We start from the raw sequence: 24,982 nt of genomic DNA, 5'->3' as shown, positions 1-24,982 counted from the left end.
ATGTCTTCAGAAATCCTGAAGTCATGTACAAAGCAGGAAAAGAGGATTGGAAGATTAAGGATATCAACAGCGATTATGAGGAACAACTTAACAAGATGCAGAGCTATGACTAAGAAAGGCTAAACTAGTTCAAGAGCCCAAAAACCTGCTTCTGTTAAGTGAATTAAGTTATCAGTTCAGAGAAATTTAAGGGATTCAAATGTATGATATGTAGAGAAGTTAGTGGTTAATTTTTTTTAATTCCTCAGAGACTTCCCTGATCCACAACTATGAAGGAAGAACTTGTCCCAAACTTTTTAATAGAAAATACTTTGCAGCAAAACCTATTCCTGATAATTCAGCATTCACCAAAAGTCACACACACTCAATACTGCATTTGTACCAGAACAATAAGTAATCTGTCTTTTTTAATTTAAAAGGATTAGCTTTGACATTCAAAATAGTCAAAGTAGCCTAAAGCAGAATCAATGCAATAAATAAATAGCTATGAATATATCAAGATGCTAATATAACCATGGTAATATATACCATGAATGGCAGCAATGTCTTAAAAAAAAAAAAAAAAGAAAAAATTCAGAGCTACTTGGAAGAATCAGAGAACCACACAGGAAAATCTATCAATTTTTTTGGATTTCCAAATGGCATTTGACATGCACCCTTATGCAGGCTTATGAAGAAATTAAGCTGACATGAGATGGGGGAAAGACCCTACATATAGATAAAGAAATGTTTTAACCAGGAAACAAGCAACTGGAACTCTTAGCTTCCATATTAAAGGAAGATCACAGGTGAAGCCTCCAAGCACAAAAACATCAGACAAGTCCCATGTTAGTAATAAGGAGACAGAGTACAAGATAGAACAAGATAGCACAAGATGCAGGAAAACTGTAACACTATCACACACAGGTATGGTTCATATGAGTCCCAAAGATAAAGCAGGGACTGAAAAGCATACAGCAGAGATAAACATCTAGAGGCAGGAAACAGTTTCAATACAAGAAATAATTTAACAGACTAGAAAACAAACAACTGTCAGGTGACTCAGCCTCCCCCCTCCTCCTTTTTCAAGTCCCCTGCAAAAAGCACTCATGGTCTGCCTCTGTAATGCACAGACCTGCAACTGGCAGGCACTACAACCCTAGTGACAGCCTCAGGATAAAAAAAAAAAAAAAAATCATTACATAATGCATAGCTTTACTAAGGAACATCTTCCCACAGGTCATTGCTAATCCCAAATCATAAAAGATCAAGGCAAGACACATTCATACATAAAATCTACAATAAGCATAACAATGCATTGCCTACAACCCAGGTAGTCCAAGAACCACTGATAATCTAAAGCTGGGAGATGCTTCCAGAAAATATCACCACAAGTTCATGTATATATATTCCTTCCCCAATATTTGGCATTGGCCTCTAAGGGTCTCACCCAGTACAGCTGTTGATGTTCTTAGTGCCAGCTGTCTCTACTGCCAAAGCCTAACAACTGGCAAAAACATCATTAAGCTGATGCCAGGATTAAACTGCTCCAACATGTCCCATTCTCCTTTACACACAGATGTGAGCACCTGTCATACAAGGCCTTCTCATGTTTTACTAGTGTAGCTCAGCCTTTCTGACCTCTAGCACCTCTGGTGACTCTGGAGCCTACTGCTGCCAAAACATTCCTTTCATTCCACTCCCCACAGCAGCAGCCTCTAACTCTTGCACTAGGTACCCACTTTGCATGGAAATTTTGTGCTTTACCAAGGCAACTTGCTTGACCACAGGAAAAAAGAGATGTTCTGTTCTGGACAATTCATCCAGCAGCTACCCTGCAACTTCCCTTCATACCAAGCTTCAGGCACGAAAACAATCTATTTAACTACATCCTGATGCTCTCTCCAGAAATTTACTATGACTAACAGGCAACTACTTCCACACTTCTCCTTGCATACACTCCAGCATATACTGCCTACTTCTACCCTGACCCTATAGTTAATCAAAACGAGAACTGAGGGTAACATGCCAGCATGACCTGCCTCCTACATCAACACTTCCACTCAGGTGTCCACCTAGCACCACAGGCAGCAGACACCAAGGACTGGACAGCAGTGTGGGTGAAGCACAGCCCACTGTGCTGATTCTTTACTAGAAGGTGTTGGAGCAAGACTGCACTGTTAAGCGAGGGAGAAGTTAAGAATAACCACCCTTGGGAGGCCCCTAAAGCCCCTACAAGTGCTGGACATCTCACTCCAGACAGTAAAGGCTTCAGAGCATTTCCAAAGTCTACATTCTTTCAGCTCAAAATACAAGTAAACAAAATTTGCAGAAGGGGCTGACAGTGTGGCATGCCCACACATTAATTTGTATCTGACAGCTCTGACAGCAGGATAATAAGAAGAAAGGGTTGACAAACATGCAACCACAGCTATGCACAGTCCTGAATGCAATGGATTTTTAATAGTGCACTGCACTAAACTGAAATTAAATTTATCTTATTACAGTTCTGAAATATATCAAAAAATGCAAAAAAACCCTGTAAGACTGGAATTAGAAATGCTGCATACAGGTGAAGAAATAAAGATGATCTAATATAAGCTTAGCATAGAGGCACATCACCATATCTCTAGACATCACTTTTTGTGCACGGTATCGTTCAGCTGCAAACTGGCGCACACTGAAACAAGCCTTCTGTAGCAGCACTGCCATAAGCTTACCTTGCTTATGAGCCCTCTCCCCAAGTACCTGCTGTAGTCATTAGGGAATGCTGCCCTGTATCCTCCTTCAGCATAAGGAAACGTGGAGGTCTTGGTGCTCTTGTACTCTACAGCAGAACTTGTCTGTCATTATCGAGAGAGAGTTAAAGACAATAGCTACACAGGGGGAAAAATGAATGCAGGAATTCATCAGACACTGTGCAGCACCAATTAGCCCAGGCAGAACACCATTCCAAGGTATCATAACAGTTCTGGTACCCAAACTAATCCTCAACAAGCCAGTTCTGCTGTTTCTGCACAGCACTGTAATGTGCCAAGCAGATATGCCAGGTACCTCAGCACTCATTTCATTCAACATCTACAATTAAGACTGAACACTTAGTTGAAAGTGTTAAGCAGTACAGACTCATATCGTTAAAAAAGCTTTAATTTTTTACTTACTTTGTTAAATTCAGATTAAGAAATAAAATAATTAAATCTGATGTAATTTTATACTATTCACGAGCTATTAGCTGCATCTTCAGAGAAAGCACTCCATTAGCTGTGCATCCAAACAAAAGCAGAAGAAGCCTTAGCAAAAAGTTTAGAATAGCTTGATGCCCTCTTTTGAAGTAATATCTGAGCACTTCTAAACTCTCTGGATGCTTAAATTACTCAGATATATTTAAGATACTGACTTTACAGAAACAGGAGGTATTTGCTGAGCAAAGAATGCACACCCTTAGAGGCTAGGTGTAGTTTTACACAAGAGGATACTTTACAGTACCAAGAAATAACATGCACTTCTGAACATCAGTCACAACAGCTTGAATTAACCTCATAATATGAAAGGATACTTCTCTGCCTTGCATCTGAAACCAATCATTTTGTCATCTAAACGAAACTAAACCCAGGCACATAGGAATTTACACTGCTGCAATATTAATCACTCTGTTGAAGCACTGGAATAAATATGGCTTCAATCCCCTCACTCCTTACCTTCCAAAATTCTGTTAAAAGTATGACATGGGACAATCTAAGGCATCCAAAAGAACAGCTATAGGATGAAATCTAATCAAACATAGCTTTTCACACTTGTGCTTTACGGGAAAAATTTCCTTTGCAAAGACTGTCATGCTGCTATCAAAGTGGTGAAAGCATGAGGCCACTGGAAAAAATGAATTATGTACATAAAACAGAGGAAAACACAGCATTTATACAGTATTCCTAAACATCACCACACCTACCATCACAAAGCCACTGACCACGAGCAGTGTGAATAAAACAATGACCTGCAGTGCCACAGACCATGCTCAGCTCTGAACGAGAAAGCAGCAGAGCACAGTACTGCTCCAAAGCACACAATTCATCCAAAGTAGGACTGCAGCCTGGGAAAGGGCTTGCAGAGATTGCCCTGCTTACTCTGTTACCAGAAGACAATACAGTAACACTGTGAGCCACTGCGTATCACTTGCAAATTTCAGTATGTTGTAGAAAAGCACTGCTTTAGGAACAGGATTCACAGCAGAATATTGTCTTGCTCCACCACTCAGGTACAGGGTAAGCATAAAAGCACCTATGATCAAGTCCTTCCTCCTCTAATCCATGCCCAAACCAGACTGCAGCTGAAGATTTTCAGGACCACATTTTTCAACAGTTGCATATAGCAGGATGGCAACACTGAAGATGCTCTGTCAACAGATGATGAGTTACCAAAGAGACACTTCAGGACCCGCCTGACAGTTCCAGGGAACAGCAGGCAACTAAAGGAACATAAGGGATCCACAAGAAACTCCTGCAGGGATCTGTCCCATCCCAGCCTTTTCAGTGCATTTTCACTGAATTGCCAAATAACACACCAGCCAGGCTTCAGAAGAAAGTTAAGCTCACCACTAAACAGGAATTACTGCAGACGATAGATACCTAAATCCATCCATGAAATCCTAAATCCATCCATGAAAATATTCTTATTTCAATCATGCAAGCACTTCATAAAAAATTACTAACACTAAAGAGGAAATTGTATAAGAATATAGACTTGTTCAAGATTCACTCTGGGTAACAGAACTCAAATTTAAGGCAGAAACTGCTTGTCATATTTAGGTCTATGGTTTCAAGATTCATGCTCTCCTTCAGCACTAGTTAGTTCCCTACTACTTTAAGGAATGCTCTGGAACTACAGGATCACACATGCTGCAGTTACTGGTATTACTGGTATCCCACTGCCAGAATCAGGTCCCACTTTTGTAACAGAGATCCTTGACAGAAGATCAGAAAATACAGCTTCCACTTTCAAAGATATTTAGCAAAAACCTTGTCATTAACACATCAGCAAAAGAATTACCTACATTACAGAACTGAACAGCACAACTGAATCTCAGGTAAACAATTTCCTTACATATGGATTCTCTAGAAACTCATACTTGAAGAGTGGCACGGCCACTATTACACAAAAGGTGAAAGAAAACAGGACAGAAGATTAAAAATATAAGTTATGTGAATGGCATAGGTGCTGCTGCCTAACGGCGACAGGACAGAACTTGCAACACTTGGATTTGATTCACAGGTTTGCCATTTGCCATAGACCTGCTGGATGAACTCAGGCTGCTCCTTCCTCCACCTGCCTGGAGATCTGCCTCACTTACACTGAGATGACTTAAATTAAAAAGTTACCACATCTCTATAAAAACAAAAAAATAAAACCTCACACTATTTTAAAGATACTATTGGAACTTGAGACATACAACCTTCTTAGTATAGGACTCAAAGCTCCTAGTGCAAGACACCTCTTAAAGATTCATATTCTAGCTTTCTGTAAGAAATTTGAATTTTTAGTGTCAGTCCGGAATGAAAAAGCAGTAGTTACAAGTCTTGTCCTCCCCCTCTTGAGGTTATGGTTTGCAAAAATATAACTTTAAAAATGTATTTAAATACTTCTTTATAACTTTTAGCACACTCAGCACCTGACTACTACACAAAAGAGAAAAGGAAGCCACTGTCCTTAAGTTAAATCTCTCACTTAAAAACCTCCAGCTCACACCCTGTTATCTTTAGCTATTTCCCCTCTACAAATATGCAATGCCTTTATTCCACAGGCATTCAAGGGTCTTGATGTTAGGATGTTCCAAGAAACTATTTTTGAAGTGACATCAGAAATCTGCTACAGTCAGTCAACGCAGCTAACACTTTTTCCAAGAATAAAATAACCTTTAGAAAGTAACATTTCCCCTTGATTGAATGAAATTTGACAAGTAAAATACAGCAATCTCATCGAGCATCCCAGACAGGCTTTGTTCAATTTTAGTCCCTTCTCCATGCCAATCAGATCAAACTGAACACTCGGCCTTACTAACTACCCATTCATACGAGAAAGGTATGGCTTACCAGATAGGGTAAGCTTCATAAAAACGTTCTCTTCAAAAAGACAAGATTTCTGTACAGCTATTGGCTGACTCAATTTACCCCAGAGCTAAAACACACTTGAGAGAAATGTTCTAAGACTACACTGACTTTCATGTCTATCTGACAGAACGGGGCACCTCCCTTTCATGTGATGTTGCTAACACTCCCCAAGCTAACCAGCTTTCTGCAGCCTAAGGAGAGGCATTTAAAAATTAACACAAAGGTTTCGAGTCCCTCTGAACGGGAGCCTTCCACTTCCCCCTTACAATCTGAATTGAGACCTGGCAGCTCTGACAAGCATCCTGCACACATCCTTGCTTTAATTATTGTAGGTGACCTCTGATAAATGGCCTGACAACTTCACCTCTCAATCTATTCCAAAGTAAGGCCTAACCCCTTGCATCTACGCGTTCCCTCGCACTGCATGAATCGCTGCTTCGGCCAAGAACCACCCAGCCGGCACAGACCAAGGTGATTTACAAAAGGGCACGGGTTTGCGCCCCGCCATCCCCTGCCATCGGCCTCCCTGCCGCGGCCGGCTCCAGAGGAGTTCGTGCGATCCCACCCCACCGCCCCCCTTCCCTCTGGGGCCGCAGGAAGGAGGCGGCCGAGGCCCCGCTTCCCTCTGGGGCCCGGCTGCTCACCCCTGCACGCCCGGGCTGTATTTCCTGGTCTTCCAGGGGGTGCCGGGGCTCTGCAGCGCTGGCTGATGCGGCTGCCGCTGCTGGTGGGGGGAGTTGTTGACGGCGACGCCGCGGCTGCCGGAGAGCAGGTAATTCATGCCATAGGTGCTGGCTTTATTCTCCCGTTTCCTGCGGCCCGGGTGGTACTGGTGCTGCTGGGGAGACGCCGGGGGCGGGTGCGGGCTGCGCGCCGGGTGCGGCGGCTGGTGGTGCCCATTCACAGCGTTCACTTTGTTCTCGTGGAAGTTAAAAAACTCGCCGGGTCCAGCCCCGCTGCCCAGCAGCCCGGGAGGAGCCACCGCCACCGCTCGGGGGCCGCCGGAGGAAGAGGAGGAGCCGCCGCCTCCGCCACCGCTGCACGATCCCGAGGAGGAGAAGCCGGGGCTCTCGGTGCCGGACTCCACCGACGAGCAGGAGGACGAGGAAGACACGGAAGGCGACTTCTGCAGCCGCCGCCCTCCCTCGCCGCCGCCGTTCACCGCCGCGGAGCCGCCGGGGACAGCGGGCACCAGTCCGGTCAGCAGGGCCGGCGGGGAAGGCGAAGGCGACGGCGGCGAGGAAGAGGAGCAGCAGGCGCCGGGCGCCCCGAGCCGCACGCAGCCGTGCCCGCGGGGCGGAGAGGCGGCAGAGTCCAGCGCCGGGGAGTTGAGGCAGAGGTAGTGCGGGAAGCTGGCGCCGCCCCGGCCCCCCACGCCCTGCGAGGTCTCCCAGATCTGCATCCACAGCGCATTCGCGGGTCCTTTCTGCTCGGGCTGGATCCAGGCCACGCGGGGATCCATCCACGCCCGCCCGCCGCCGCCGTCCCTCACTGCCCGGCCAGAGCTCCGCGCCGCCGCCCGCTCACCGCCCGCTCCCTCGCTCGCTCGGCCCGGCAGCGGCGCTAGGAGCGGCCCGGCAGCAGCGGCATGTGTCGCGGGGAGGAGGGAGCGAGCGAGGGCGGCAGGGCGGCCGGAGGCAGAGCCGGGCGAGGCGAGCGCGGCTCGGGAGGAAGCGAAGGCGGCGCAAACTGTACCCGGCGCTGCCCGGAGCGCTCCGCTCGCCGTTCCAATGTGGCGTGTCCCCCTCGCCAGGGCCAGAACCAGCACTGCGCATGTCCCGCAGATTTTAAACCTTCACCGGAGACGGCCGCCCTGGCAACCGCACATGCGCGGGAAGCGGGAGGGAGACGGGAGCTGGGAATGCTCCCTCGCCCCGCGCGCGCCCGCCCGCCCGCGCCGGCGCGGAGCGCGCGGCCGTGCCTCAGCCCCGGCGGGCGGGCGGGGGGAGCCGCGGTGGTGCCCGCTGCTCCGAGACTCCCAAAGTCACGGGATGGGTCCGGCTGGAAGGGACCCCCACCGTGCTCCAGCGTCCCTGCTCTAGCAGACGCGTCCCAGAGCACGTGGCACGCGATTGCGTCCGGACGGTTCTTGAAAATCTCCAGTGAGGGAGACTAGAAAACCTCTCTGGGCAATCTGCTCCAGTGTGTGGTGGCTCACACAAGAAAGAGGTTCTTCCTCATGTTTAGGTAGAACTTGTGCATCAGTTGCTGCCCTTTGCTTCTTGTCTTATGGCTTGGCACCGCCAAGAAGAGCCTGGCTCCATCCTCTTGACAACTTTCCTTCAGATACTTACGGACATTCATGAGGTTCCCTCTCACTTGTCTTCCCTTCATCTCCCTGAGCAGCTGGCACAGCTGCAGCCCTGCCTCCGTGTTGGTTTCTCACAAATACTGCATTGTCTGACCCCTCCATGACACAGCTCATCCCTGTGGAGAAGTGTAGCCCAGTTCCCACAAAAATAAAAGGGTGGATTTTGAGGAGGAATTCAGGGGAGAAGCAAGTGCAGGCTGACCTCCTTTGGGGAGGCTGAGCAGCAGAGGGTGTGGGGCTGGGCAGGGCCACTCTGCTCCCTGGGGGAAAGGGGAGGCCTGGGTGATGGGTCCAGGCAGGGCCATGCAGTTCATTACCAAGGGAAGGCTTTCCTTGCATTGGTAGCACCAAGAAAGCACCACATTTCCCCTGGGTACTTCAGTTTTTATTGGGCTTGAGTCCAGGACTGTGGACAGGACAGGGAGACAGTGCCAGTTCCAAGGGGTGTCTCTAAGGGATGGGTTTCGCGTGCAGTGATCACTAAGTAAAATGGACACTGCTATTGGAACAGGATCAGACACAGACGTGCTGTGATCTGAAGATTGGCTTTCAGAGCCAGTGTCCCAGAATGATGTCCGTAATGGTTCTCTTTCTGAACCAATCTAATTCTTTTCTATTTCCATAAGCAGCTTCAGCATCCTTTCCTGAGGCACCCCCAGAAACTCCAGCAGTCTAGGACTCCCCAGACCATTCAATAGAGCCCTTAACGAGGCTGCAGAACAGCATGGAGAAGAGTTGTCTGTGCATAAAGCCAAATACTATCAGGGAATTGTAGTTAGAACAGCCCTCCAATGCAGCTGCACAGTACTTCTTGAATGAACTAGCTGCTGCAGAAGGTGAGAAAAGGAGAGGTCCTGCTCTCTATAATCCTGCTAATTCCTTTCCCTGCTGCCTTGCACAATCCCTGATATTGATCAGTGAGCCAATTTAACTTTTTAATTCAGAGGAGACCACACTTCGAAGAAAAGTAATAGTTTTCAGCAGTTCATTTTGAATTAGCTTACTTTGTGGTCAGAGCTGGCGCTAAGGAGGGGGTGGAGAGAGGATGAGAGAACAAGATTGTCACTTGTTAGCAGAAGATAGTTGTGCATGATGCAGTTGTATTCTCAAACTATGCCCTTAGAGTTCAGAGCAAGGGAAACTGATATGAGGGCGACAGCCTAATATTTATTACTGGAAGTCATTCAGAAAAAGCAGGTCATTAATTTATTTTTATAAAGGAATAGGACTAACAGCCAAAGTACACAATAAACTAACCAAGCCCAAACCACATGAAAGAGCTATTAATTATTTCTCATGTAGGAGTATGTTCACCACAATTTCTTGCATGGTCAATGAAGTGTTCAGATCTTAAGCAGAGATTTCAACTTGAGTTACTGATAGCAGTCCTTCATTTTATGGTTCATCTTCCAAAGTATTTTGGATTGTTTTGGTTTGGTTTTAATTGAACTTGAAACAAGACAAATAAACAGGCCTTTCAACTCTGTTCTTTTTTATATAGATGCTGTAAGAAATAAGCCAGAGAATTACACTGTCTCTTTTTTCAGCCCTGAATACTTTGCATTCTTGCCTCTGTGATGGCCTGGGTACAGCAAGGAGAGGTGAGGATGGACAGTATTTCTGCAAGCATAACTGCTGTGGTATGCTAATGGTTTGAAGAGTTACGTTGTAGGTCAGCTGTGAAATATTGAGAAGGCTGAGGCAGCTTCAGAGCCAACATCTCAGTCTTTTTATTTCCATGTTTTGACTTTTCATACATCCAGTAAAGGTCACATCTTCAACCTGCTGAGTTAAAACTCTTAAAGGAATACTGATCAGTGTTTTCATAGAATCACAAAATGGTTTGCATTGGAAGGAACCTTAAAGATCACCTAGTTCCAACCCTCCTGCCATAGGCAGGGATGCCTTCCACTAGACCGGGGTGCTTGAAGAGGTGGAGGGGGAAACCAAAAAGACACAATGGCCAATCTTATGGAGACCTTTCCAAGCTGAACAGTTTCATGACCTGTTTTCTTTGTTTGCTTCCCTGCCCTGTTGCCTTCTTTTAAAAGTCAGCACTTTCAAGATTTCCTCTTTGCTAAAATTATCCTCAACTTCATTTTTCAGGCTCAAGTGGTAGAGACCACCACTTTGTAAGAGGCAGTAACTCAGAAACAGCTTTTCAAAGAGGAGAGACTCTCAGCAATCCCAACACTGTCTTGGAAGAGGCTAGGCTGTTTCCTGAAGTAGCCACAAAGAGAGTTGTCTCTCACTGCCTTATGTTGTGTTAGACAGAATTTCTGAAGCTACAATAGTGTTTTGTCAGTTCTTTGTATGGGTTCAAGGCAGCAGATACTATGTAAGTGTAGTAGAGAACAAGGGATGGATGGATGGATGGATGGATGGATGGATGGATGGATGGGCGGGCACAATGTGTTTGAAGGTCTACATATTAAGTACTTGGGGAAGAAGGAAGCCTCTGAGAAATCTATAAGCAATGATTTGATAATACACCAATTCCTTTATCTCATGATGATTTGTCAAAGCTTGTAGCACATCACTAAAATGTCTCTGCAAACAAGGAGGTATTACGTTTCCTACATAAATGTGTACAATATGGAGAAATAATACCCGGTGGTTGGTTGTGGCACGACGACAAGAAAGATTATCATCTTCTAACATCAGCTTTTTCTCTCCTCTGTTTCTAGCCTCTCCAGTGAGAATCTAAATAAAGCATGTTTCTAATCTTGTCTCCTTAAAGTGAGAATTTCCCTCTAAAAGTAGCAAGTGAGAACTTCCTTTGCAGGGATTAAGTTTTTTAAAGTCTTGTTGATTTTAATTCAGCTGTTCTTTACTGAGTGAAACTCCACACTGAAGATTAAATTCTCAGAATGTTTGGAAATGAAGTACAGCTTGGATCAAAAATATCCTTTCTTTTCAGTAAAGCTTCGTTCCACTGTTGAATTTGTGAGGATGCAGGTAATGAAAAGTCTCCCCCTATACTTGGCACTGGTGAGGCTGCACCTTGAATCCTGTGTCCCCTCAATGTTCTGAGCCCCTCAAATCAGGAAGGACATTGAGGTGCTGGAGCAAGTCCAGAAGAGGGCAGCAAAACTGATGAAGCGTCTGGAGCACGAATTCCATAAGGAATGGCCGAGGGGGCTGAGGTTGTTCACCCTGCAGAAGATGCTCAGGGGTGACCTTTTCACTCCCTACAATGCCTGAAAGGAGGCTGTATGCAGGTGGGGGTTGGTCTCTTCTCCCAGCCAGCCACTGACAGCACAAGAGGACACAGCCTCAAGCTGTGCCAGGGGAGGTTTAGGTTGGGCATTGGGAGGAATTACTTCACAGGAGGGGTGATTAGACATTGGAATGGGCTGCCCAGGGAGGTACTGGAGTCACCATCCCTAGAGGTGTATAAGGAAAGACTGGGCATGAAATTTGGATTTTTGGCCCATATGACCTTGGTTCTGGCCACCCACAATCACACTACAAGCCTCTGATGCATCACCTCCTTCAAGCTCACCAGCTCTAATCTCTTTTGTAGCATTTGTGGCCCATAGCCATTCACTTAAGAGCTGGACTCAATGATCCTTGAGGGTCCCTTCCAACTCAGAATATTCTGTGGTTCTGTGGTGGGATGGATGGAGAAGACACAGAGACTAGGGCTCAGCAGTATGTATGATCACACTCATACCTGATGAAGGCGCGGAGAGGAAAGAACTGAACAAATCAAGGCCTCAAGCTAGATGGGGGTGTGAGAGAAAGGCTGTCTCGCTGAAGGAGGTGCATCTCTAACAAGTGACCTTCAGAGTGTGCTAGTCACCAGGAGATAATGTTGGGGAGGAGGTGACAGGGAGACAGTTTCCTTAGCTGCATTATCATCACTTTTTTTTTTTTCTCAGTCAATACATTCCTGAATGGGAGAGTGGAGATACAATTTTCATGTCTCGTATGTAGCTGATCACAATAGGGAGACAAGTAGAAATCCAGAACATAAGTTTCTGGTTCTAACAAGATATGATTTGGGGCATTCTTTTAATCTGTTGTCAGGAAATGCAGGCTTTTACCTTCTTCAAAATGGCTTGTGTCTCCCATTAAAGAAGGCCAGACATGAGTAACCCTGAACAGCTTAAATCATGTTATATTTTCTCCCTTAAATCTTCTACTTGGCTCAGTCCTTCCTCTCTTCAAGGCTCCATGTCGTCTTCTGATGAACAGCAAGCATCAGCCAAATTTAAGTTGTTGAGGTATATTCAGAGCCAATTAAAGTACAGAGCCTGAAACAGCTGTCAACCGCCAGCCATCTCCTCTTCCCACCCTGTCTTCCTTGCTCTTACAAGGGCTGCCAGCCCTGTGTCAGAGAAGCTGAACACATGATAAATCAGCAGCTGAACAGCTGCAGCTTCCAGCCAGGCATGTTCATGCACATGAAAATCCTTCCCTGGCTGCCCACATAGAATAGCTGTGTGGTAAATGGAGAGCGCGTGGGAGGCGGTTCACAAGGCACTCTGTTCCCTTTGCATGCAGGGTGGGATCAGAGTGGGAGAGGGCGCACGGACAGCCGGGTGTGATCCTTGCCTCACGCTGCTGGATGCGTGTCAACGCTTCTGGCGGGAACTCTGCCTCGGAGACCTTTCATCACTCTGTGCATGGCAGGGATGTGCAATACCACAGCAGGAGCAAGGTAAAGGTGCCGCCTTGACATTCCCACAGTTTATTTCCATTGCTATATTTGGGACTCTGATAGGGATTACTTTCAAAAGTCTGCTTTATTATGAATGTTTATCTTAGCTTGTTACACAGTAATTAAATACTTAACACAGCATATTTTTACAGTATTTGGTGACATATTAAATTACTCTGTATCAATGATGTTCTGTGAAATTATTAAAGTTGTTCTTGTGTTATGTTTTGTTTCTTTTAATCATTTAGAGAAGGTTTGGGAGCGTATAAGTTTTTGGAAGGTTTGTTTTTTAACTCAGGGATTCGGAATTCTGCCTTTGAGAATTGTCACTTTTCATAAGAGAGGATGTTCGGCTGCCAGCAGTAACACTTAATTGAAGACAAGTCTCACAGACTTTATTTCTTCAAAGCTTTATATAGATGTGAAATTAAATTGTGATAACAAGCACAAAGAGAGTTTTAAGAATAATTTCAGCTGTAGAAAATACTCTATGAGAGAGATCATAAACAAATGAAGTTTATGCTAAATGTCTATAAAGCTTTTGAAAGCATTTTTCTAAGTGGGATCTGTGGAGTTGTATGAAATCAGATGCTCTGTCTTCCTGTCCTGGTTAACACAGAGCCCTGCAAAGAGCTGCTTTTGTCTGAAGGGTTGCTTGCCTTTGAATGACAGGTTGAGAGAATATATTAAGGCCACTCTCATGGAAGTTCATAGTAATAAACTGGTTAGAATTCCTCCCTTACTTGTGTTTCCAATCTAGGTGGTCCCAGGATCGTTTTTATTTGTCACTCTCCAGGCGGCTGCAGAGGACAGCTGAGGGCATGCAGAACGTGTTGTGTGACTCCTGACAGAGGGGAGGGATCCCAGCTCACAGTGTGGTTGCATGTGCACTAATATGGAAGGAAAAAGGAGATCTGGCTAGACTGTCTTCTAGGAGAAGAATCTATCAGTAATGCATTGTTCCTCCTAGGAACAATATTAGAATAAAAACTCTTCTATCATATCTGCTGGGTGTAAGCTTTCTGCTGGGGAGAGCACAAGGGGACAAGCTGTGAGAAAGCTGATGTAAAAGTCGCTTAGTGAGGATGTGCTCTGGAACCCTGATCGGCCAGGTTAACATGGCAATCAGACAGGGCACCAGCTGCTTCTGTACTAAACCTGGAAGGATCATTTAAGCATAGCAGAATGACCGTGGTTAGAATTAAGGTTACATCAGGTGTCAGCAAAAACTATCATTGTGAAAGATGTAGCCCACTTTTATTAGATCTCATGCTAGATCAAAGCCATATTTGATCTTGTGCAGATTTTGAGAAGATAATTTATCTTGTGTGGTCAGCTGCCTAAGTATTTATCATTGGTTCATCCTGCCCACTGGTCCTCAGCTATAGGCAGCACAGGCACATACCTACACGAATTCACTCTTTAAAACTGCTCCATTGCAGTGCACCTCCCTCTCCTTAAGTATATCTATGTCCTGCCTCTCCACCTTCAAAGCTATTATTTTTAACTGTTCTTGGGCCACAACTAAATCACTTGGACATCTCAGGAAAGAGATTTCCATAAGAGAAACAACTTTTTGCCAATATAAAAGTGCTGACCTGAGCTGTATTTGCATTGGGCCGTGGATAAGTTAGCAGAGAAATACAGAAGATCAAAGGAGAGCAAGATTTTTGGCAGGGTTTTTAGCTAAAGCTGATGTACAGCAGCTGTAGGATAGATTAGATAGGGACTGATAAGAAAGAATAATGTGGTTTAGTTGGTCCTTTACAATGAGGATAGAAACAAAGATAGGAAAAGCATGCATCAGTAAGAGAACATGGCTGGCAATTTTATTTGATGTAGAGAAATATCTGGGCTAGGAATAAGAGGAGCAAAAGAGGTGGAGTGGTCAAAATGCAGATGTTGGCCAGGGGGATAGGAAAACGGTCAGAATGAAGGCTCATCAGTCAGCACACACATGTCCATTTGCTCTTTGAAAGACCTAAAATCAAGGCCAGGAACCAGAAGAGTATTCAGTTGCCTCTGCCCCAGATTTCCTACCAGCTCTCCAAATTTCTTGCACCAAATCCTCCTATGGGTCCTATCCTGTGGTTTGATACTGGAATCGTATAGCACTGTACAACTTTCTCTGCCTTCCTTGAGAAATAAAAACCAGCCTGACCATCAGCTCTTTCCAGCGCATGGACAGACTGTGGACAGACATCAGCTGGGACTTCTCCAGCACTTCTTCAGCTTGTCAGTACCACTTCACCTTGGGACCTTACACACGTGCAGTCCATCAGATATGCCTTTGGCATCCTGAAGGCTGTAGATGAACAGAACATATCTGGGCGTTCCAAACTTGTGATGGCAGTGCCAATATCTCCTGTCTGTGGGTATCAGCAGTGAATCACACAGAATATTTTAGATTGGAAAAGACCTGGTCCGACCAGGTCCAATTAAGTCCGACCTTTAACCCAGTACTGTCTGTTCCACCACTAAACTGTGCCACATCTACACATCTTTCAAATACTTCCAGGATCCCTTCAGGGAGTCAACCCTTGGTGACTCCACCAGTTCCCAGGCAGTGTGTGCCAATGCTTGGCAACCCTTTCAGTGAAGAGTTTTTCCTAATAGCCAATCTAAACCTCCCCTGGTGCAGATCAAGGCCTCGATGTTCTGTAACTTATTACCTGGCAGGAGAGACTGACTCCCAGCTGGCTACACCCTCCTTTCAGGCAGTTCTAGAGAGTGATAAGGTCATCCCTGAGCCTCCCTTTCTCCAGGCTAAACAATTCCACCTCTCTCAGATTCTCCTCATCAAAATTGTGCTCCAGACCCTTCCCCAGTCCATTGCCCTTCTCTGGACTTGCTCCAGCACCTCAATGTCCTTCTTGTAGTGAGGGCCCCAGGACTGAGCACAGGATTTGAATACTCACCAGTGCCAAGCAGAGAGGGAGGATCACTGCCCTGCTCCTGCTGGCCAGTATTGCTGATACAGGCCAGGATGCCATTGGCCTTCTTGGCCACCTGGGCACACTTTGGCTCATGTTCAGCTGACTGTTAATCAGCACCCCCAGAACCTTTTCCAGTGTTCAGCTTTCCAGCCACTCTTCCCCCAACCTCTGGTGTTGCACAGGGTTGTTTTGATCCAAGGGCAGAACCCAGCATAGTGAACATGATTGTTACCTGCAATAGCAGATTCCACTCCACAGCCATGCAAACTGGGTTAAGGAGTCTGTTCACAATGTTAGTCTCTAATCTCAGCAACCATGGGCTTCACAGTAAGCCTATGCCTCTGGGCTCCCAGGCTCATAATCTCTATGGACATGCAGGTAACATTGAAGAAACAACATTCATTTCTTGTGGTGAGAGCAGAAAAGTATGAGGAAGGGTGAAATGCCAGCATTTAAGCAGATTTGGATTTCTGATAGCCTGAGGTTACTATGCATAGTTTAAGAGAGCAGAATATCTGTTGCTCCCTCCAGGCAGGTCATGGGCCAGAGCAAGGAGAGGCTGCCATTCCTGCTGCTGTGTACCAAGCTGAAGCTCCCATGTAGTTTTGTGATGTGGCAGCTTTGCTTTTACCCATGCCTCAAATTCACCACTGGCTCAGGGCATCCAGAAGCCTGGAAACAGCTGCAGGTTCCTGCAGTGAGGCTTCACAGGCTGGTGATCCTCTCCAGTGAGTCCAGGCAGTTCATTGATGATTTTAGTGCTTCTCAGCTGAGTGAGAGGTCTGACAGCCCTGCAGCCAGGAGCCTGCCTTGGGGTAGTCTGACGTCCATCCAGTACCACAGCTCAAATTGAAGATCTTTGCCATTGTTGCTGACAGATGACACTTGCAAAGGGACAGGCTTTACTTGCAGAGTCTCCTGCAGAGCTCATGGTGTGGTATTGACTGATACCATCAAGCAGATAGGTATTCATTCCTTCAGAAACATAAAAGTTCAGCTTTTTTCTTTCATTATGGTAGCAAGGATGCATGGACCTCTTTCTCCTGGGAAACAAGTTAATTTGGACACATGACAGATGTACTGTGGCTCCACACTCTGCCTGGTGGGACACAGAAGGGCTCTTTTCATCACCAGGCTGTAGCTGTTTTCTCATTCAGCATTGTCTGGTGATAGCTGTGAAGTTCATCCCAGCTCACGAGGTGGGGACAGACATATCCATGAGACTTATTTTTGTTGGATAGAAAGAATCAGTGTAGACTGATCAGTCCCTTTGCCCTCTCTTGAACCTTCTCTTCCATAACTTAGCTTTGAGAACCATACACAGTATCAGTCTGTACCCCACAATGCCCAGTGAGATGCTTCAGGAGTTCCATCACAAAAATCTGGCTGACTCTTGGCTGTGAAGTGCAGACCCCTTCAGAGTCTTCCCTTGAACTGGATCTGTTATGGATAGACAGGAGAACATACAAGGATCTGTCCTGAAGATGTGGAAGCTGCCTTTTTCACCTTTTGCCCTGTATTTCTTCCTGCTGTTTTCTGCTTTCAGAATCCTTGTGACAAGTGAAATCCTTTGCAATACCCGCCCTGAGTGTGGTATGTTTCTTGTTGAGGACATGTTATGGCTAACCACGCACTATTTGGCTTTGCAAAAGGATTCTCTTGCCTGGTGCTGGCCTGGAAACCTTCTGTTCCTACTAGCAATGGCTCTGGCATAGGGCTGGGAGACAGGGTGGAAGTGGTTTGACCTTGATTATACCATATAGGATAGACAGCCCTGCCTCAGCTTTCTACACAGCTACAAAGAACAATTTCTGGACATTTTTACTGCATGGCATAATTCTTAGCTGGGCCTGATTCAAACTCTCTCATTCAGTTTGAACTCTCTCATTTGGGCCACATGGAAACCAGCAAGAATCATGGACAAAATGTTTTGACTTCACAGGAATTACATCTACAGTTACCCACAAGGAAGGAAAAATGGTCTGTGATGTCTCAGGGCAGATCTCATCTATCATCCTGGAAAGTTTCAAATTGGATCTGCTCAAACAAAATATTTACAGTATACATTAGGAAAGATAAAACCTTTTCTAGATCAAGTAGAGCTCTGGCTGAATGCCCAGCCTTGCTGCCAAACAGCTGGCCTTGCTGTTGGACAAAGAGTAGGAAGAGGCAGTATGTTTCTCTGGAAGAATCTGTACAGAGGCTAACAAAGATAAGGGAGCTTGTCCCTGGAAATGAAAATTACCTGTATGTAGTCTTCACGAGTATCCATTCCAAATCCTTACTGTAGAGCCTTTCAGAAAACTGATTTACTTAAATTGAAAGCCCATTCAAAGACTGTTGTTTAAAATGCCTTTTGAGATGTGTGTTCCTAGGCTGAAAAATACAGTGTTATGGAAAGCAGTCTCTATAAACAATAGAGCCGTGCTTTGTATTTTGCATTTTCCCCTACATCTTATGCTACAGTCACCTACTTTAGAACATATTTAAGTTGAAAACAGCTAATAAATGTAGAACTCAACTTTTCTGGTCAGTACCAGCATTTCCCTTTCTGCTCCTTCTGTAAACAGTGCTTTGCAAAAATTCACCAGCACAAACACAAACAATTCTATGATAAAGAGTTTCAATATTATTAAAAGAAAAACCAAAAACCCCAGACCAAAGCCCTACCAAAAAAGCCCAAAACATAAAAAAAAACCCCACCTCAAAATAAAACTTTGCTCTGAGTAGGGAATCTTTTCTCCACAGGAAACTCTCCAGGAACCCCTCTGATTATCAGTTCATGAGATAGTCCCTAAATTCACTGTGTGTCAAACAATGTTACATGAATAAATAATTTAATGGACTTTTTTTTCCCCTGGTGTTGTTTATTGTTTGTTTGTTTTAACTGAAGGCGTTTAGTGAAAATCTGAGGCAAGAACAGACTAAACATACCAGAAGCCAGGATGGAGCTGATATATTTAGAATTTTGCTCTCAGAATTTTGCATTTCCAAGTGGTGTCAGCTGTGGAGGTTGAGGACCCAGGGCTTCTTGCTGGATGCTGTCCATGTCTGAGCACAGTCAAGGGTGGATTCAAGCTGTGTCCCCATGCATGCATGGGCTGGTGGCTCCAAGTGCCGGTGACTGAGATCCAGGGGCAGCTACTGGGCAGACTGGGTGCCTGAGCCCAGCTGCTGGACTTTGTACGTATTGACGTATTTCCCAGAAACGGACAAAAAACTTCCAAGCCCAAACAAAAGTTGTAAGCCTCTGAAAGGTTGAATTAAAAAATGCTCTGGGTGGGTTTCCATCTTTCCTGGCGTCCTTGGCTACTGCTGTGACAACAAAGGAGGGTGTATGCACTAGGTGCTGGCAAGGTTTAGCTATCAGTAACTCTGTAGAGGATGGTGCCTCTTACTGAGGGCTGCCGTGCTGGGGGCTGGAAGGGAAAGAGGATCATGAGCAGGAAGTTTATCATTCCTTGTTGTTCTACATGTCGTGCAAAACAGACACAGATGGCTGGTGCAGACCTCTGCTGGTAATTTATTCATGCTTGTTTGGGGGTGCATTCTTGTCTGCTTCCAGGGTCCCTGAGCTGGAGGAGAGGACTGTCTTTGAATTTGCTGCTGTGAGTAACAATTTCTGCTCTAGGCAGTGCTTAGAGGGGACTGGAAACTATGATGCAATAGGTACCCAGTAAGCCCACATCTGTGCAGTGCCACAATAAGACAATTGAGAAGAGTGTTAGACTGGATTTTATATGTTAGAAAATGTTAGATAATCATTTCATGTTTCTAATTAGCCTAGTGTTAATGAAGACACAAAGTGGCAGAAGATGACAGTATTACTTGATGAAAAATAAAGCACGGCTTGTCATTGGCAGTGTTACTAGCAATTTATCTTTTTGATCTGATGCAGAAACAAGAACATTCAAGAAGATCTCTGAGGTTTAGCCACAGTAGCAGATGGGGTTGCATCTGCAGAGGAGATTGTTTTGTCTGCTTTGAATTGAAATTAAAAGCTGTTGCAATGACAATTCATCTAGTATGAAGAATTAGGAAACAAAATACAATTACTTTTTTACTTTTAATAGTAACCATTTAAAGAGTAGTAATTACAGCATATTATTCATTGAAGTCTGGAATGTCTACATTGCATGGCAATTTCAGTTTAGGAAAACCACTTAAAGCTATTGACAAAAGACTTTTCCTACAAGTGCCATGTTAGCATTTTATTTTGAACTTTTATAAATTCAAATGTTTTATTTGGCTTGCATGACAAGGTTTTGGTAATAGAGGGGCTACAGGGGTGGCTCTTGTGAGAAGCTGCCAGAAGCTTCTCCCGTGTCCAGCAGAACCAATGCCAGCCAGCTCCAATACAGACCTGTCGCTGGCCAAGGCAGAACTCAGCAGTGATGGTGGTGGCATTGCTGGGATAACAGCTAAAAAGGAGCAAAACAACCTGCAAGTGGAGAGAGGAGTGAGAGGAGCAGCTATGCAGACACCAAGGCACGCAAGGAAGGAGGGGTGGGGGGTGCTCCAGGTGCCAGAGCTGAGATTCCCTTGCAGCCATGGGGAGGCAGCTGTGCCCCTGCAGCCCATGGAAGTCCGTAATGGAGCAGAGATCCACCTGCAGCCCAATGAGGACTCCACACTAGAGCAGTGTTCTCTTTTTGCTTATGAAAATAACACTTTTCTTCTTGGTCATTGAGCTTTCTATTCATGACATTATACTGCTGTATGCTGTCTGCACAGCTACTCATATTTTCTAATCTACTCTTCCTAGTATTACTTTATTCTATCAGTAATTTGCATAAACTGCACTGTTTCAGACCAAATATTATGTTTAATCTGATACTTTTTATTTTTGAGATCTAGTAAAACCTGCAAAGATTATTTGAAGTGTAAAAAGGACTATTTTTCTCTCTAGTTACTGATTTCAGTATCTCCTGATGACTGTCCTTTAACACTTGAGCACTTTCACAGTACTATTTGGGATTTCCAATTCAATTCTCCTGTTCCATCTTGATGGTGATACCATCACCATTTTTCAAAGAGACAGGCAGAGAATGAAAGAGGAAACATACTTGCCTTTGAAAAACATTAAAATCCTACAAATCTATACTATTGCACTGGGCTGCTTTGTCACAGGGCTTCCTTGCACATTAGCAGGACCCTGGCTCTGCACAGTGTGTGCCTCTTGGTCTTCTGCAGCAAAAACAACATGTGGAGTGGGGACATAAGTGGAAGCCTCTTGGACTGTTCACCAACAGACCAATATGGATTAAAAATGTTAGATTACAGCCCCATGAAGCAGCCAGCAGGACACAAATATAGCAGGTACCCGAAGGAGGTTTTTCTTGCTTACACTGGACTGGTCTTTAGTCTGAACAGTGCAGCTCAATGTCTGAGCCCCCATTTCCAGATGACACAGCTGTTTCTTTTCTGGCAGAAGTTTATAACTAAATTTGCTGTGGTTTTCCCTTTCAATAGCCCAAGAGAAATGGAGTGCTTCCTCCCAGAGCAGCTGGAACATGTGGCTTCGGTAGTGCTAGTTCTTTGTATCCAGCCATCCGTGTCCTCTCAGAAACTGGACAGATATTTCCAAAACAAGAGGGAGCAGGGACAAATAACACCACTGAGACACTCCTAGCACATTGGTAAGGCATCATCTCCAGGGAAGCATTACACCAAAGGATACCAATTGTTAGGTTTTCTTCATCTCTGTGAACAAATAACCTATTGCTTCCATTACCCTCTTGTACACAACAATGCATCATGTATTAGCTTTGATTTTTAAGCAGACATGGTAAAGCAAGCAAGAGATGTACAAAACATGTTGTTTTAAGAAGTTCAAGAGCAAGCTTCAGTTGTGCAATTCTTTCAGATGCAAACCTTGGTTAAGGCTTTGCCCTTCAATTGTCCTGCAACAGAAATTTAATTGCTTGCTTACACATATTTTTGTGTGGGCACATGAGCACATAGATGGTGATAAATACATTGCATCACTGCAAAAAGTGGTGCAATTTTAACTTGAGATCTGCTTTCCTCACGAAATGGATGTGTGTTTGAAAGGCTGCCCTGACAGCTGCAACTGTTATTGGTAAAACTGAGGAGCATAAAACAGACTGGAACAGTCTCATACTAAAGTTATTAATATATTTCAATCACAAAAAAATATGTAAAAACTGTGTTAGGCACTCAGGATTTCCTGTCTGCTGGAAGAATTCAAGTTTGTACACTATCTTCACTCCTCCAAAAGATAACATCATGGTGAATCTCAATTAAAAGAGTTGAAACAGCAGGTGCTACAGTTTTTTCAAGTGAAAAAAGCAGCAGGAGAGGAACCCAAGTGAGCAACCTATGCTTATGTTAATCTTTGCTCTAACTGCAAGTGTAGAACATTTCAGCTACATACTTTGTTTTACGTAACTAGAGAATGTATCACTAGAGAAATTTACCTTGTGACTCTTAATAACTGCTCTGAATGAATCTCATCAAGTTCACACATGCATCTAGGTCATTCTAATCAATCTTGTTTTTACACTCCCCAAGATCTCAGCTAGGATAATAAAATTGTTGGTACAAAAGCCTTGGTCAATCTCCACAAGTTAGAGCGGGGATTATTAACAGAAAAAAAAAGTATTCAAGCAAGACACCGCAAATCATGTTTTATTAGTAAGGGATTTGGGGGAAAGACGTATCAATCTGACTAGAAGCATCTCTACTAAAAATAGCTACATATGTACCCAATAGCAAGTATGCATTCTGGAATGCACAGAACAGAGTTCATTTTCACATTACATATTCTTGAGAAAAATGTTTCAGTGTTAGATATTTTCCAACAGAAAAATGCGTCAGAGCTGCTGAAAAGGAAAGGGATTACAAATTATGGCAAATGAGTGGGATATTGTTTAAACAAAGGACAATTCTAGCATTTGACCAAGTTGATCATATGCTTTCACCAATGTACCTGGGTCTTCAAATGTGGGAATCATAGAGGCCTTTAGGTTGGAAAAGACCTCAGAGTTAATTGAGTCCAACCTTTAACCCAGCACTCCCAAGTACATCACTAAACCATCTCCCTCAGTGCCACAACTACATGCATACCTACAAGGATTGTGACTCCACCATTCCCCAGGCAGCTTGTTCCAGGGCTTGACAACCCTTTCAGTGAAGAAATTTTTCATAACAGCCAATCTAAACCTCCCCTGGCACAACATGAGGTCATTTCCTCTCATGCTATCACTGGTTACCTGGGAGAAGACATGAACTCCCACCTGGCTACAACTTCCTTTCAGGCAGTTGTAGAGAGTAGTAAAATTCCCCCTGAGCCCCCTTTTCTCTAGGCTAAACAGTCCCAGCTCTTTCAGCTGCTCCTCATAAGACCTGCCCTCTAAGAACTGCCTCAAATAAAATCTGTACTTTACTTGGGGAAGGCTTTAGAAGTATAATGAGAATGTAAAATATAATCACACAAAGAACAAAACCGTCTGGCTTGGGTTTGGGATTTTTCTTATTAATCCAATTAACTAACATTTCTAAACATGCTGACATTCACAGCCCACAGACCTCAGCTTTTCCTTTTCTGTAACGAGAGAGAACAGGGATAAGCTATCAGACTATCACACTTCAGATCCTATCCCACTGTAGGCAAACCATAAATTAACATAACGTGGGCAAACCAACTGAACTTTTAGGCAAGATAAATATTTATTAGCGTAGTAGCAGAGCAAAATCAAGACATCTGTTCAAATTTTCTGGAAACTATGATAGAAGACTACTGACTAGAGAGCTACAGCTCTTGAATATAGAGATGTAATAAACATTGACCTTTCTTTCACTGTTTAGTATTAAAAGAACATTTGCCTTTTCAAAAAAGGAAAAAAAAATAGTGTTAGATTAGAGTCTAAAGTGCTGCAGAAAGGTGATATTTTACTGGTAGGTTGACCAGTGATTTTTAAACAAATATCCCTGAAGAAATAAGATATTTTGGTGGGTTGACCCTGGCCAAATTCCAGGTGTCCACCAAAGCCACTCTGTCACTCCTCTCCGCAAATGGACAGGGAGAAGAAACCAAAGCCTAAGCTTCATGGGGTGACATAACTACCAGAGACATCACTCATCAAATATTGCCACAGACAAAAGAGACTCAAATTGGTCATATCAACCTAATTTACTATTAACAAAAACAGATCAGGATAATGAAAAGTAAAATGCATAATAAAAATACCTTCCCTCCACTTTTCTTTTCTTCCCAAGCTCTACCTCCTCTTCCAGAAAGGCTCAGAGAGACAGGGAATGGGGGCTGTGATCAGTTCATCACCTGTGGTTTCTCCTGCTCTTCAAGGAGAAAAGGCCTTTGCCTGCTCCAACATGGGGTCCCTCCCATGGGAGATTGTTCTCTACAAACTTCTCCCATCTGAGTCCATCCTGTGGGCAACAGCTCTCCATGAACTGCTCCAATGTGGATTGCTCTTCCCAAGGTGCAGCAGTTCAGGCACAGCTGCTCCAGTATGAGTTCTCCACAGGGTCACAAGTCCCACCATGAAACCTGCCCTAGCATAGGCTCCTCTCTCCAAACCTCCCTGTCACAACCCTGCTCCAGCACAGGCTTCCCATGGCTTCTCAGCCTCATCTCAGGCAGGCACCTGCTCCGGCATGAGGATCCTGCACAGGCTGCAGGTGGGTCTCTGCATCCCCATGGTGCTCCATGGCCTGCAGGGGCACAGCTCCAGCAGGGGAATCTCAGCTCCAACACCTCAAGTGCCTCCTCCCACTCCTCCACTTGGTATCTGCATAGATGCTGCTCTGCCCAAGAACACTTTTTTTTTTCTTTCTTAAATATGTTATTAAAAAGACATTACTGTCCTTCATGATGGGCTCAGCAGGCTGGCCCTGGGATAAGCTGGCATTGACTCTGCCAGACATGGGGGAAGCTTCTAGCAGCTTCTTACAGAAGTCATTCCTGGAGCACCCATCACCAAAATCTGGCCACGCAAACCCAAAA

At 44.6% G+C, this 24,982-nt stretch overlaps 1 protein-coding gene across 4 annotated transcripts in view; it reads right to left on the bottom strand.

Annotated features, from left to right (window-relative positions):
- Positions 1 to 7,545, bottom strand: part of TENT4A (terminal nucleotidyltransferase 4A) — a 57,702-nt gene extending 50,157 nt beyond the window's left edge. For all 4 annotated transcript variants that reach the window (XM_054284990.1, XM_054284991.1, XM_054284992.1 and 1 more), the window contains exon 1: positions 6,725 to 7,545. In XM_054284990.1, the coding sequence (XP_054140965.1) occupies positions 6,725 to 7,542 (818 nt within the window). In that variant the 5' untranslated portion in view covers positions 7,543 to 7,545. The remainder of the gene's footprint in view (positions 1 to 6,724) is intronic.
- Positions 7,546 to 24,982: the final 17,437 nt, after the last annotated feature.

The sequence above is a fragment of the Melozone crissalis genome, unplaced genomic scaffold (genome assembly GCF_028551555.1).
Source record: "Melozone crissalis strain CALT ecotype California unplaced genomic scaffold, PUWL_Pcris_2 ptg000042l_1, whole genome shotgun sequence".
Classification (NCBI taxonomy): Eukaryota; Metazoa; Chordata; class Aves; order Passeriformes; family Passerellidae; genus Melozone; species Melozone crissalis.
The sequence above is the reverse complement of the archived record's forward strand: the minus strand, read 5'-3'. Positions and strand labels throughout refer to the sequence as shown.